Here is a 15,481-nt window from a genome sequence, read left to right as displayed (position 1 = left end):
GCTGGAGTCTGGTCGCTCTTTCCTGGGAAAAATCCTCTGCTGCACAGGAAGTTTTTACATTTCCAGTTTGTTTGGAATCAACAGAAGAAGAACTGGGTAGCCGGGGGGGGGGGGGGGGGGCGGTATTACAAATGCAATGATATTTAACATGAATAGTCATGAAATAGCCTACAGCATTACTTTGACTGTCAAGTGCACATATTGCTGCTAAAGTAGCAAGGTGATATTACACTCAGCAGGTTCAGAGCAGTCGACCTTCAACTTCCACATACTGGAGACTCATCAAAATAATCTCAATATTTCCTCAAAAGTGGCTCAACTCTCTCCTGCTAGAGGAAACATGACATGACAAAAAAGTCAGCTCTCAAAATATCAATCATTAATATTTATTATATAATGACCTGGGTGAATACTTGATTCTGATTGGCTGGGGAGGGTATTGATTAATTTCAGATAACCACATGACTCTGACAGTAATCCTTACCACTGGTCTACATTAACGCACCTCATGGAGACTTGGTTACAAACTAAAAAAAATATTTTTATGTACAAGGGTTAGGAGATGGGCATCACCTTTATGGCACCAACAGCTTTAGCAAAACCAGGAATAAACACTTATTTTAGCTTTATTAAGACTGATGACTGTATTTTTAAATGACTATATTCAGATTAACTCAAACATAATATGATAATCACTGCAACATGTTTAGCTAACGTTACAGTCAATCAATAGATAGCTACATATTCCTTCACTCTCCGGTAGCAAACTTTACACTAGAGTCATTTCAGTTACAAAGATGGATCATGTGAAAAAGTCAGTTAAATTCACTTGAAAACATTGTTTTATCACTCACACTGGGTTGAAAATAAGACAGAATTTCTAGTTTCTTCTTTCCCAACATGCTCACAACACAACCTGCTCAGATTAAACTGTCTGTGCCTTTGATAGTTTCCAGGACAGAGCAACAGGAAAGACGGGAGAGAGAGAGGGAATGACTTGTCCCTTCTGAAACTAGGGATTACAAGTTCAAACTACTAAATCTACTAAATCAACTGAACCATATTAGATAAGCTCTGCACTGTTTTAGCACTGAGAGCCTTCTGGGAACCTGGATCCAGTGTAGTGGGTTCGCTCTGTATACAGTATGCATCAGTCAGTAGTCAGAAACACAGATAATTACTCTCCAAAACACTATTATGTAAAACAACTGCTTAAGATGACTCATAACTTTAATAGTAGCCTACAATGTGCTTTACTTCAATGCCAGCAATCATTTTGGCATATTTTTTTCTCATTTTGGAATGAAACCTTCAGTTTTGACAGCGAGGGAAACTCAAAGATGTTTTCTGCAACATGTCAGAATGAGTCACATCCCTGTTTCTGTTGGGTCCAGAAACCAGGACAGAGTCCTAACGTGTTTCCTCACCCCGGGACCCGGGGCAGGATCCCCCCCGGGACCCGGGGCGGGATCCCCCCCGGGGCGGGAGCACCCTGCGACCCGGGGTCAGGAGCACCCCGGGACCCGGGGCGGGTCAGTTTGTGTTCATGCTTTGAAGGAGCAGCAGATGAAAGGTAGCAGCCTCATTATTTCTCACTCCATCCCTTTCTCTCCTCTCCCTCCCATTATCTTCCTCCCTCCCTCCCATTATCTCTCTGCCTTCCCTCCTCTTCCTCCCTCCCTCTCATTATCTCTCTGCCTTCCCTCCTCTTCCTCCCTCCCTCCCATTATCTCTCTGCCTTCCCTCCTCTTCCTCCTCCTCCCTCCTCCTCCCTCCTCCACAGTGCAGACGACCAGTTCTCCAGCTCCATGGAGACCAACGTGGTGATCAGTAACGACGGCCAGGTGATGTGGGACCAGCCGGCGATCACCAAGAGCTCCTGCTCCGTCGACGTGGCGTTCTTCCCCTTCGACGTTCAGGAGTGTCGCCTCACCTTCGGCTCCTGGACTCACAACGGCAACCAGATGGACCTGGTGAACGGCCTGGACAGCGCCGAAATGGCCGACTTCGTCCCCAACGTGGAGTGGGAGGTGACTCTTGAGCTTTCACCGCCGGCGGCAGCATGACGGAGACTATTAATTGTTTCCTGTAGGCAACTGTCCGAGTGTTTTAGGTGCAGGAGGAGCAGCTCTGTTAAGGCCAGTTTGTTGCTGGAGCTCCACCGGACTTTACGCTGCCGCCGTGGCTCACTGCTCCTCGCCAAAAATGGAACAATGTAAAAATATTCAAAAGTCAACAATTTAGTCTTCTTACCTGTGATTTACAGCTTACCTGACACCGGTCCTGCTAACGACCGCTTGTTGACTCCGGTCCGCTACAGTCTAAAGTTGGGCCTGGCGATGTGGACAAAATTAATATCACAATAATTATTATCTGTCTGTGACCATATGCAAAATCACATGTTAAATAATCAAATTGATGTTCATCACGTTGATCTGCATGTTACTATGAAGTATAAGATTTTCAAATAATATTCCCTAATTTGTTTCAGATCTCATTTTGTGAGAGATTTAATTAGTATTTGCTTTTTATCATTTACGCAACAGAATTGCGCATCACGATAACTTGATATCATTATTTCATCACAATATGATTCTATTGAGAGACGATAATACATTTTTAATTAAACATAACCTTTATTTAACCAGGCCAGGAGACTCTCTAAATACCTGCATAATAATAATAATAATACTAATAATAATAATAAACTTTATTTATATAGCACTTTTCTTACAAAGTGCTTCACAAAAGGATAAAATACAATAAAACAATAATAATACAATATAAGTGAGTAAAGTGAAATAATACAAAAAATAAAAATAAATAATAATAATAATAATAATAAACTTTATTTATATAGCACTTTTCTTAACAATGTTACAAAGTGCTTCACAAAAGGATAAAATGCAATAAAACAATAATAATACAATATAAGTGAGTAATAAAAAAAATAAATAATGATAATAATAATAATAATAATAATAATAATAATAATAATAATAATAATAATAATGACTAACTCGGACTCTCTCTGAGCAGGTTCTGGGCATGCCGGCCAAGAAGAACGTGATCCTGTACGGCTGCTGCTCGGAGCCGTACCCGGACATCACCTACACCCTCCACCTGAAGAGACGCTCCTCCTTCTACATCTTCAACCTGCTCATCCCCTGCATGATGATCTCCTTCCTGGCGCCGCTGGGCTTCTACCTGCCGGCCGACTCGGGGGAGAAGGTGTCGCTGGGCGTCACGGTGCTGCTGGCCCTCACCGTCTTCCAGCTCCTGGTGGCCGAGAGCATGCCGCCCTCCGAGAGCGTCCCGCTGATAGGTGAGAGGACGACCCGACGGACACAAACATGTGAAATGAACTCTGTTTTTAAAGCAATATTCCACTTAGTTTTAACACGGGGGTTATTCGGCTCTTGACCGCCGTGAAAACCAGAATATAAACTTCTCACCGAAACCAGATGCAGCTGGAGACCAAGTTTAGTGTAAACCAAGAATAGAAACGCAAAATGCAGACGGAGCAGTTGCTGCTTTATTGTCTTCCAGCAGGATCTGATGTTGAATCTGTTCACCAACGTGTTCAATGTCAGTTTCCATTCAAATGAATGGGAAGTAAAAATCTGAACGCTACAAACTGGTCCAGCTGCATCTGGTCTTGGTGAGGAGATTATATTCTGGTTTTCATGGCGGTCAAGAGCCGAATAACCCCCGTGTTAAAACTAAGTGGAATATTGCTTTAAAAACAGGAGAATAAAACTGTGACAAAGCAGAACAAACAATAAAAAGGCTTCCTTAAACAAGTGGGATTGGAGAAGGGATTTAAAAGGGAAGGAACAGAGGTATATGTTGTTATGTGTGTGTGTGTGTGTGTGTGTGTGTGTGTAAGAGTAGGGTGTGTATGTATGTACACAACAGGTGACCCAGCAGGAGTCCGGCCAGTGGAACCTGATGACAGAGTGCAAATTTTCCATTTTTTTTTGTCTCCTGGTGTAATAACAATAATGGAGACTGACGAGCCAAGCGATTCTCCTGCACCTATACAGTGTTGTGTTCATGAATATTTGATTCGCCTTACTCAGCACAACATCCCCACACAGCCTCAGGCTCCAGCAGTCTGTGCACGGCCGCAGACACCAGACACACTAAACCTTAAAGGGGTAATCTGTGAATTCCTCGTTTCTTTTATTTTGACTTATTTAGATCGAAGGTGTGTTTTAGGTTTGCTCGGAAAGTAGCGATCTTTTATTCAGTCTCCATCTTTGTCCCTCAGCCTCACTGTGGTGTTTCTGCACTGCTTCTTCCCACAGATCACCTGTCAATCAAACAGTGTGGGCGGAGCTTGGATTTCCTGTTGCTGCAGTTTCTCTTCTCTCTGTCTGTTCAGCCATGGCGGCTATCGCTGCTCATGCTAACTACCCAGTTCTTCTTCTTCTGTTGATTCCAAACAAAGCGGAAACGTAAAACGCATCACTTCCTGTGCAGCAGGAAAGAGCGAGCAGACTCCAACAGACAGAGGAGAAGATTTATGAACGATAGAGGCTGGATCACTGTGGAGTTATAGTATAATACCAATACCTTATTTTAGACTGATCATGGCACAGCTCTAATGTACAGTATAAATAACAGCTATGAAAGCCGTTGCCACAAAAAAGAAGTACATAAATGCACTAAACATAATTTTAAATATTTACAATGAAATATAATATTAATTCAATTCACAAGTAGGCTTAATAATGTGAAGATATTTTTGAAAATGACAGCTACTGTGATTCAAAGTGATTGATACGAAAAAAAATACCAAAAAGGATAGTAAAATAATGACAAAATATGTAACACTTTTACACACTGAATAATCTTTATCAAAAAAAAAGAAATAGTGCTGAATTTCTCTAAAATATTGAAGTATATTTAAATAGAAAAAAATGATACATTTTTCTTACCCTCAGGTATTTAATGATAAACTTAATGTATTTTTTTAATATATTCTCCAAAATGGATACGTCACATTTTGGAATAGAACTTCTTTCCATATTGATATCTACAAATTTGTAGATACACACACACACACACACACACACACACACTTCCCTTCCCCAGTTTAACTGCCTGCCTCAGATGAGATGCGATCATCCCAGTGGAAGAACAACGCGGCAGTATGAATATTGAATAAACACCGAATTACAGTTTACTGTTGTAAAGGGATAAAAAGTAGCCAAGCAAGCAGTTGTGTATGTGTTGTGTCTATGTGTGTGTGTGTGTGTGTGTGTTGTGTGCCTTTGTGTATTTCTATTTGTCTTCAGTGGATAAAGGCAACCAATAGATACATTTCATGGAAAGTTGAGGCTTTTGGTCAGTTTGTGTGAGTTCGTCTGGCTTCATGTGACTGTTGGACCGCTCGTAAATATCCTGAATATGTTTAGTTGGATAACGCTGCTGTAATGAGCAGGAGGCCCGGGGTCGATGAGGCCTGTCTGGAGTTATTTAATGTCCCGCAATCACAGCTCAATAATCGCCGGCCTGTGGTCTATTAGAGGAGCAGTTATACTGGTGAGTCTCTTCACTTCTGCCAAGAGCTCGTCCATCTTTGGCAGGACTCTTAAGTCTGTGTGAGATCTTTCTGCTCCTTTTACATTTTAGGTATTTCACTGACGTTCCTCTGTAGAGAGAGTTGCAATGAGTGCAAACTTAGAATAAACTTGTTGTGTATACATTTGCGACCGAGTCGACCTAACAACTGAACATTATGCTGCCTTCAAGGTGCTGTCGGAAATATCAGAATTACGAGCTGAGCGTGCAAATTAACTTTCATGAACTGGACATAGGTGCATACCGCCCCGACGTCCCGGGGTTGAATCCGGCCCGGGACCTTTGTTGCATGTCATCCCTCTCTCTCCCAGTCTTTCCTGTCTCTTTCCACTTTCATCTGTCTAATATAAAATGGCAAAAGATAATCTATTAAAAAACAAGAAAATGTCATGGATTATTACTTAAAGCATGACTGTTGGATGTTTTTTGTGCTCTCGCTGATCTTTACTTTGCATTTCCTCTTTCAACAGGGAAGTACTACATCGCTACCATGACGATGATCACCGCGTCAACAGCGCTGACCATCTTCATCATGAACATCCACCACTGCGGTCCGGAGGCCCGTCCCGTCCCGGAATGGGCCCGGCGCTTCATCCTGCACTACCTGGCCCGCATCTGCTTCGTCTACGAGGTCGGCGAGAACTGCCTGGGCGGAGGGTCGCCCGGGAAACGGGCTCCGTCGCAGGAGGAGCCCGACGCCCCGCCGGCCCTCAGCAACCCCAGAGGGACGAACTGGGACGTGAACGGGCAGGCGTGGGGAGGGAGGGGCGGCGAGGACGGGCCGGGGGAGCCTCCGAAGCCCGGGACGGATTACAACAAGCAGACGGACTGGAAAGAGGATCTGTTCGTCAGCATCGATCACTCGGAGGAGGAAGGAGCTGCCGGAGGAGGAAGAGGAGGGTACACTGAGGAAAAGAAAGGTATGGACGGAGCAGAGCGAGGTGGAGGGGCGGGGCCAGGTGGAGGAGGAGGCGGAGCAGGGGAGAACAGGAAGGAGATCTTGGTGAAGACGCAGTGTGTTTGCCAGCACCAGGGTCTGCGCAGGAACATCGAGTACATCGCCAACTGCTACCAGGACCAGCGGCACGCGCAGAGACTCATCGGGGAGTGGAGGAAGGTCGCCAAAGTCATGGACCGCTTCTTCATGTGGCTCTTCTTCATCATGGTCTTCTTCATGAGCCTCCTCATCATGGGGAAGGCCGTCTGAGAGAGATCAGACTATCCTGGGTTTAGTCTCAACCCACGATGCAGGCTCACAAGAGTAATTGGAATTGGTAATTGGGAGAAATTAAGGGAAGCCTGTCTTGGTAAACTGATAAATGTCTATCGTAACAATTAGTTTAATCTGGTATTAAGTCTGAAATCAGTTCACGTTTTCTTGAAACAAGTGAGGAGACTAACTGCCAATAGGGTTAAAAGATTTCACGGATTTCCAAAGCCACTTCAACTGTTTCAAGTTTAGTTTTTTGGAAAAAAGTGCCATCGACTTTTTTCACTAATTTATTCAAGCTATAATTATTGCACTGTATGAAATATAAAACAATGTCAATAATGTGGGAAGCATTTGAAGAAAAAAGGAAATTGATCCCAGACCAGCCGCTCGTGAGGGTTTTAACTTTAAAAAGCTTTCATCAGGGTGTCTAAAAAGTTTAATGTCATATCCATGTGTTCTTATTTAGGGCATCTCTGCCGGGACAGTTCATTTCAAGCTAGGTTTGAAACAGTAAAGTTTGAATTTTAAAAATGTCAATTAACCAGTAAATGTTAAAAAAAAATCTAATTTCATACAACATGCATTGTGAATTGATTGGAGTAAAAGTAAACTCGGTGTACACAGAAATAAACAGGCTGTAACTCCACATGTCACCGCTGTTCTTCTGTAAGATGCAGACAGTAGAGATGCAGACAGTAAAGATGCAGACAGTAGAGATGCAGACAGTAGAGATGCAGACAGTAAAGATGCAGACAGTAGAGATGCAGACAGTAGAGATGCAGACAGTAGAGATGCAGACAGTAAAGATGCAGACAGTAGAGATGCAGACAGTAAAGATGCAGACAGTAGAGATGCAGACAGTAAAGATGCAGACAGTAGAGATGCAGACAGTAAAGATGCAGACAGTAGAGATGCAGACAGTAGAGATGCAGACAGTAGAGATGCAGACAGTAGAGATGCAGAAGGAAATGTGGACAGTGCTCCCAGCAACAGGCTGAGACACAAATGTTTCCTTCTGACCCTAAAAATTAAACTTAAATTTACTTAAACTTAAATTTTCAACAGTGATCCCTCCGAAAGATAAAGGTTTAAATCAGAAATAATAAGGAATATAGCTGCAAGTGGCGACTGAGGGGTCCAAGCACAATTTGATAAGACAGACAGACAAAACATTACAGAAGGTAGAAAGACACAAAACTGACATGTTGTGAAGATCAAACATGCAGTCTAACACCGGCTTTTGTGTTGACCCGTGACTTCTGTCAAGTTCATCTTTTCATTGTAACCACATTGCTGGAGTTGTTCACAACGGCCAAACTTTCTATTATTTGTCCTTGATGACTAATGACTTTAGACAGGACAAGTCTGGATTTGAACCCACAACCTTCCACATGAAAGGCTGATGCTTTACCTACTGAGCCAAACACCTGTTACAGGTTTAGTGAGGAGAAACTCACTAAAGGGAGAAGTAGTGTGATACTGCAGCCTATGATTGACTGACTGACAGTGCTAATCACTTTATAAAACATTGTAGTGCTCTCCATTAATGAATAAAACAATAGTAAGTCACATGGGCCAGAAAACTGCTGCTGCACTGCTCTCTGTGGGTTGAAAGGTCTGGCCACACCCCAATCAGTGATGCCAATCAGGTATTTTGCCACTGACAGATGATGTCAAACACCTGCTTTGAGTTTTCTGCAGTGTGTGATTTAGTGTTGATTTACTTTTTATGAAACTTCAAAAATGGTCAAAGTTCATCAGGGACTTGAACTCACAACCTTGTGGTCCAAAGACCTGAGCTTTACCACTCTGCCAACTTCCACTCTGGTGTGTGCAACAGTGGGGAAACAAAACAAAGGGACAAATGACAGGTCACATAGTCCAAATTTAAATGATAAATGTAGATTGTCAAGTCCAAGTCAAGTCCAAGTCATTAATGTCAAGTCCCAAGTCTAAATGTAGAACAGCAAGTCAAGTCAGAACAAATCAAGAGTCCAGTATCAATTTAATATCTTAAAGAAAACTAAATATCTAGGACTTTTCAATGCAATATGGTTTTAATAGGATAAAAACTTGGTAAGAGCATCATGAGTTTGATTTCTATAATCAGTTTCAACTTCAATAAATTCAATCATTCCATACAAATTCAGAAAACAGAATTTAAATTCAGTCGTCCGCTGGAACAAATCTCATCACTTTCAATCTAAGTCATTTACACAAACACAAGATCTCAAGTCAAGACTTTAGAAACCTTTTCAAGTCATCAAAGTACAAGTCAGAGTCAAGTCCCAAGTCACCAGAACCCAAGTCAAGTCAAGTCTCAAGTCTTCTCTTCATGCATCAAGTGGAGTCCCCACCTCTGGTTTTACTTCAACTGAAAATTCACAAGATCCTTTAAAGTTAAACTAGGAAAACACTCTGGCGCCCCCAGGTGGCCGCTGCTGGTGTTCTAGTTGGTTTTCATGGCTCAGCTCAAATAGTAGTTGTAAATATTTCTTAACTGTTGTTTTAATCTGCTAGGAGTTCCAGCTGGGGTTTAATGCAACAGAATAATGCAGACAGTATGAGGTATGTTGTGAATAAAAGCAAAGTGTAGCTACTATATTGTCTTTAAATTACATTGCTGTGATTGTCTAAACTTTATCCGGCAGCAGACCAAACCACAAACAGAATGTATTTGCGAATACTTTTTGACTCGCACGGCAAACATGTCTTTCTTAAGTTATTTAATCTTGTAGAGGGTCTTAAAATCTTCTTTTTCTCAAAATAACAAAGAAAAGGGGTTAGATCATTTCAATTTCTTACAGTGCATCTATCAAGATTTATTTTAAATAAAAAAAAAACATGATCATGAAACAGTTTGAGTGATCGATGCTAGATATTGGCACTTGTTTTAAGAAAATGTATTAGGAGAACCTGCTTTGGACAAGAAGTGAATTTACTCTATTGGCAGAATGTTTCACTTGTTTGAAGGAAAATCAGATTTTTAGGGATGAATACTACATTACAAGATTTATAAAAACCATTGAATTATTTTTTCAATGCAGATCTCTTTCCATCTGTTTGTGATGATCAAAAAGATGGAAAAACTGATTTGTTTTTAAAGAGACTATTGATCTGTGATGTGTAGCCAAAGCAATATGTCTTCCACCTGGAGACTATTGCACAGAAACACACACACGCATGCACACACACACACACACACACACACACACACACACACACACACCAAACTTGTAGAAGCAGTTTTAAAGATTTAGTTTATTTTTGTCACACCTTTTTTATGTGTACATGATTTTTTTTTGATTGTCAACTTAAAAATATGTGCAGGATTTTTTTCATGTATCTTATCACTGTTAAATTAGTTGTACTGACCCATTGCAATACTTTAGTCCAGTTTTGTATTTCTTGTGCTGAACATCTAAAAAATCAGACTTCAGCCAAATGATCTGCTTTCTGCCTCAGGTAGTCCAGGTTGGTTTTTTTCTCAGTTCCTCACAAAATTTAAAAAATTGCTTCCAGTATAAACGGAGAAATCGTTTCCCCTCGACCAAAATGATGAAAACCTCGGAGTTAAAAAGCTCCAGAGCGCAGCGGCCGGGTCGACGCTGCAGTTTATCTGGAAGTGATTTATTTAGAGAAAATCCTGCACGGTTTATCTTTCATATTATAATTTTGTATAAGCAACGCTCTGTACGATGTTTTCCATGAACTTGTGCGATCAAGTGTACTTCTCCAGCCTGCCGGTCACTGCATGAGCGAGCCACACAGCGTTTGAAGTGGATAATAGTACGTGCACAGGGAAAAATATTAACGGTGATTGAATGGTAAAGATCATAAATTGATGGCAAAGACTTGTAGATGTAGTTGGGTTCACTGCAAAACATGATGAGCTCAGTCTTTCTACCTTCAGAGTTATCAAGCCTGTTTCAAGTCTCTTTTTAAATTAATATTCCACTTAGTTTTATCATGAAAAGCAGAATATAAACTTCACCAGGATCAGATGCAGCTGGACAACGTGTTCAATGTCAGTTTCCATTCAAATGAATGGGAAGAAAAAATCTGAACGCTACAAACTGGTCCAGCTGCATCAGATTATATTCTGAATAACCTCCATGTTAAAACTAAGTGGAATATTGCTTTAAGTCAAATAAGATGAAACTTTAATAATCTCTGTGGGAAAATTGGGTAAAATTACAAAATCTTTCTGTCCTGTCAGGCAGTTTTCCTGCTGTCAGACTTCAGCTGTTATATATTCCATGTTTAAAAAACATAATTAGGAAACAAGGGAGAAAAAAAATAAAATCCTTTGAAACAAGATAATTAGCATGAAGGAGTGAGAGGAGTGAGATAATCTGACAGATGAACTTTTGGCCTGAATCCAAAATAAAAATGCTTACTCAGCTTGTCATTTTTTGCAGTGTGTAGTGTTGACGATGCAGAAGAATCCCGCCATGTTTATTACTGTAACTAGTTATAATATTGTTTGTGTGGTGTCAATCATTTATCTTGTGTCACCGAAAAGTGTCCAAAAGATATTTACACACAACACACTGTGAATGCCATTAAGTACATTCAATATTTCTTATTAAAAAACTGTTATGTTCACTGCCTCCTTTTTATTTGAAAAGCGTCTGTAATGAGTGTGTGTGTTTAATCTCAGGTTAATGACCCTGGCTTTCATCAACTCCGACACACACACACACACACACACACACACACACACACACTGATTTGACTGTAAAATGTTAAAGCTGCTCTAGTCCAGATTTTGCTGTAAAGCTGCGGCGTCTTCTCAGTGTAAACAAGAGACTTTAGAGCAGTGGTTCTCAACGTGGGGTCCGGGGACCACCAGGGGTCCCCAGCAAATTGCTAAATTGTTAAACTTCAATATTATTTCATTTACAAGAACTTAACACAATTAGAGAATGTAGAAGAATGACTGTTTTGATCATAGTTTCATTGTTATCTCTCTACCTGCAATACAGATAGTCAAGGAATTCTGGATAAAATCAATGAGACAAAATCTCATCAAATAGCTCTAATGTGGACTAAATTAGGGGTCCGTGATATGAAAAGTGTGTGTGTGTGTGTGTGTGTGTGTGTGTGTGTGTGTGTGTGTGTGTGTATCATGGACTTTCATCAAGTCAAATCAAAGGAGAAGGTGGGTTAAAGAAAATAATTAAAATGAGTACGAACTATCAAATCCATCAAAATCAATGTAGCAGCAGCATGTGGAGTTTTCTTTTCTTTTTGTGGCGTCGCAGCTGGTTCAGTAAAGCTGTCGCCTGTATATCCCATCATGCTCCAGCTGGTGTCAGTCTCAGCCAGTAGAGGTATTTAGACAATATTTACAATATGTTCATGAATTGAAATGGCTTCAACACGGGGGTTTCTGGGTAATGAAGTCAGTTACCTGTTGCTGCCACACGGGGGCGTCAGTGTGCAGCTTTACCTCATTCTGTCCCCGCCGGACAGAAAGACCCGGGACCAGCTGCAGAAACCTGGTTTAAGATTCTCAGGTTGGACTAGGCTAATTAAGACTGTCTGTTACTTAAATATTACGACTGTCTTATTTTGAGGTAGGAAAGATAGCCCCTCCCCCCTGGCTAATCTTGAGTTAAGAACTTTGTTGCTATGGCAACGAGTCGGCCGAACTGTGAGTGGGAAGTTTAAATACTGAAGCTGTTTCATAAAAGAAAGACCTGAAGAAGAGAACGAGACAGAAACAACACATCAGAGATCTACAACAATCAAGAAGCTGTAGGAACGGGTGAATATAAAAGTCTATAGCAAGTTTGACTTAAGGTCGCATTTAAGTCTAAGACCAGGTCTATCTTTATGCAGCCGGCCCCAGCGCTGCTTTAAGCTCCTGATGTTTCTAACTCAGCCATCCATGCTCTTACTGTGATTTTGACCTTCCTGCTGACCTTGTAAGTGAGATGCAGGGCCGAACAGAGCAGAGCGGCAGAGCGGGGAACACGCTCAGCACCACGCAAATAAATAAAAATATCATCCTGACAAGAAATGTAATCATGAATTCACTAGTAAAGATCCTGCAGGGAACTCTGTCAGATCCACATCCTGTTTTGTTATGTTCAAATTCCTTTCCGGGATTTATTACGCTGACTAGTAATGGGTGTTATCAAATATGTATTTAGGGTTATTGCATTATTTTTAATTTCAGTGACAAAATCTGTAGTTTCATTTAGTTTAGGCAACTAAAACAACTTGGTTACGGTTAGTGAAAGGCTTTGATGGTTAAATAAGAAAAACTAGCTACAAATGAAAGCTTTACTCTTGAAATCTTCTTGGTACGAGTTGGGAATTGAACCCAGGTCGTCAGAGTCTAGTTATTAAAGACTTATTAAAGTTGCTGCTGGTGTTTTGATTCAAGTAAATTCTTAAAACAAATTGAATCACATTGGAATCAGATGAAGTCGTCTCGCCTCACTGCCACACTCAGTGTAGATCAATAAAACTGTTGAGTTCTGCCAAATGAATGTGAACAAAACACTTCCTGGAGGCCGGCAGTGAAGACTGTCGCTAATTATTATAGACTAGTTCAATGATTCATTATTAGTGGTTAATTAACAGATACTAGGGCTGGGTATCGTTTAAAAAATTACGATACCAGTACCAATACCAGTACCCTTAAAGTGACACCGATACCAATAGAGTACTTCATTCGATACCTTTTTTTTTTTTACGTTTTGGTGGCATCTCGGCACGCTGACCTGCCGACTCCGTCACACACACACACACACACCGCGCTCGACTTCACCACAGACTGTATGGGTTGCAGCTGCTGCGGTAGCGGGCCAATCACACGTCGCATTAAATCGAAGAACGCTTGCGGTGATTGGCTGCGAGCAAAACCATACAAATAGTCATTTTTTTCTAGATCTGTGTACAAAAAGTATCGACTGCAGGTATCGTTCGATACTACTACTACTAAGGTATCGAGTACCGATACCCAGCCCTAACAGATACACTAAGATGCTGCAAAAAACTTACTAAAAAAGTATTTCATTTTCATTTTTCTTTCTTTAAATGACGAATAAATTACTGAATTTATAAATGGATTTGTAAAAAAACACAAAAGTGCATGTGATCTAAGTCAATCTCCACTGGATAAATGAAGGTAAAAAAACATTACATTTTTTGCAGCGCACGGATAACTGATTCCTGTCCTGAAGTGCTGATTCAGCGCTGCTCTCCCCTCCCTTCACTCCCTCTTCATCCTTCACAGTTTTTCACACCTCACTCTTTCCCGGTCGGACCGTACAGTTCGGCGGACAGAGGCGCAGAGACGTGACACACTGCCAGGGTCAGAGGTTCGATTCCCTGTGGAGGTCAGTGCACTGATATGGACAGGGTTTGTCCGTACTGAACATGTCTGCAGGCAGCGTGTTGTAAGGCATTTTACATGAAAGACTCCCTCACATGGTATGAGCTCATGTCGCTTCAACAGGGAGCGCAGCATCTTAGAGACGACAGGAGCAGAGCTGCAGCAGCAGGTGGAGCCAAATCTCTGCTGACACCAACTCTAACTTCTCCACACACACACACACACACCACCAAACCAAACCCCTCCATTTGATCCCTGAAATGTCCTTCATTTCTCCATCACATAAACATGAATTATCCATTAAACATAACAGCTTTAATAAAGTGAGGTTAGTATCATGGGTTTATAAGGGATTTATTCACGGGTTGATTCACAGAGACACTCGAAATTAACAGATTTTTCTTGTCTTTTGTGCAGGTTTACAGGTTATTGATGAGTTATTAATGGAAAGTTCCTGTCTGCCTGAATTTTACATTCAATTAGAGAGTAAGGAGTCAAACATTAAGGGGAGTTTAAGGAGGTTTTGATGGGATCTCCTCCATTAATAACTCCCTTAATTCATTTTAAGGGGATTTTGCATTAATTTTTTTTTTTTTTTTTTGTGTTGTTCTATGTTTTAAATTGTCCTAAATGCTTTTAAACCTTGCTGTATACCAAATTTCCCCCGTGGGACAATAAAGATTGAGTTGAGCTGCAGACACATCCTGGGTTTGGATTTAATAATTATTTCCACACATCGGACACAAATAAGTGTCCAAGGGGCAGCTTCTACCCCCGATCCATACGACTAATAAACAGCCACTTATCATGTGTTGTTTGATCATATGTGAAGAGTCTACTCTAATAAAAATAACATGCTTCCCTTGTATTGTGTAGGGGAGACCGGGGATGATTGAAACACTTTTCGCATTTCTGTCGTTGTCTCCTTGCTCATTTGAGATCGATTTTTCAAAAACTTTTTACATCTTTCTATTACAGAACTGAGCAGCTTCAACATCTCCATGGTACACAGAAAAATACTTATTCTGTCTCAAAGACAAGGAGAGAAATGTTACATTCTACCCCACATCCTGGGTTAGTTGTACCAATACTTGGGGTAAAATGTAACACTTTTTGTAAAATCCTAAACTGGATCCAAACCCTTCCAACTAAACTTCTTTGTTTATTCATGGTGAACAGATAAAGGAATACACTGAGCTTTTGGCACAACTTTCTATCAACTTATAATTGTGTAATGATGTTGGTAGCAGTTTCACCTCTAGGTGTGTGTGTGTGTGTGTGTGTGTCAGTGTATGTGTGTGAGAGAAAGAGAGTGTGAGTGTGTGTGT

The 15,481-nt window shown here is 41.0% G+C and overlaps 1 protein-coding gene across 1 annotated transcript; it reads left to right on the top strand.

Annotated features, from left to right (window-relative positions):
- Window positions 1-1,980: 1,980 nt before the first annotated feature.
- LOC139919730 (neuronal acetylcholine receptor subunit alpha-10-like) lies at window positions 1,981-6,796 on the top strand. Its single transcript, XM_078286711.1, has 4 exons — window positions 1,981-2,030; window positions 3,040-3,325; window positions 6,060-6,328; window positions 6,599-6,796. The coding sequence occupies exons 1-4, from the start codon at window positions 1,998-2,000 to the stop codon at window positions 6,794-6,796; spliced, it is 786 nt and encodes a 261-aa protein (XP_078142837.1). The 5' UTR covers window positions 1,981-1,997.
- The last annotated feature ends 8,685 nt before the right edge of the window (window positions 6,797-15,481 follow it).

The sequence above is a fragment of the Centroberyx gerrardi genome, chromosome 11 (assembly GCF_048128805.1).
Source record: "Centroberyx gerrardi isolate f3 chromosome 11, fCenGer3.hap1.cur.20231027, whole genome shotgun sequence".
Taxonomy (NCBI): domain Eukaryota; kingdom Metazoa; phylum Chordata; class Actinopteri; order Beryciformes; family Berycidae; genus Centroberyx; species Centroberyx gerrardi.
The sequence above is the reverse complement of the archived record's forward strand: the minus strand, read 5'-3'. Positions and strand labels throughout refer to the sequence as shown.

Bases quoted from the DNA above. Each gene is read 5' to 3' on its own strand.
- LOC139919730 (XM_078286711.1), top strand. From the start codon at position 1,998: ATGGCCGACTTCGTCCCCAACGTGGAGTGGGAG. The intron at 3,326-6,059 runs GTGAGAGGACGA...CTCTTTCAACAG, and splicing joins CGAGAGCGTCCCGCTGATAG to GGAAGTACTACATCGCTACC. The intron at 6,329-6,598 runs GTGAACGGGCAG...ATCTTGGTGAAG, and splicing joins CCAGAGGGACGAACTGGGAC to ACGCAGTGTGTTTGCCAGCA.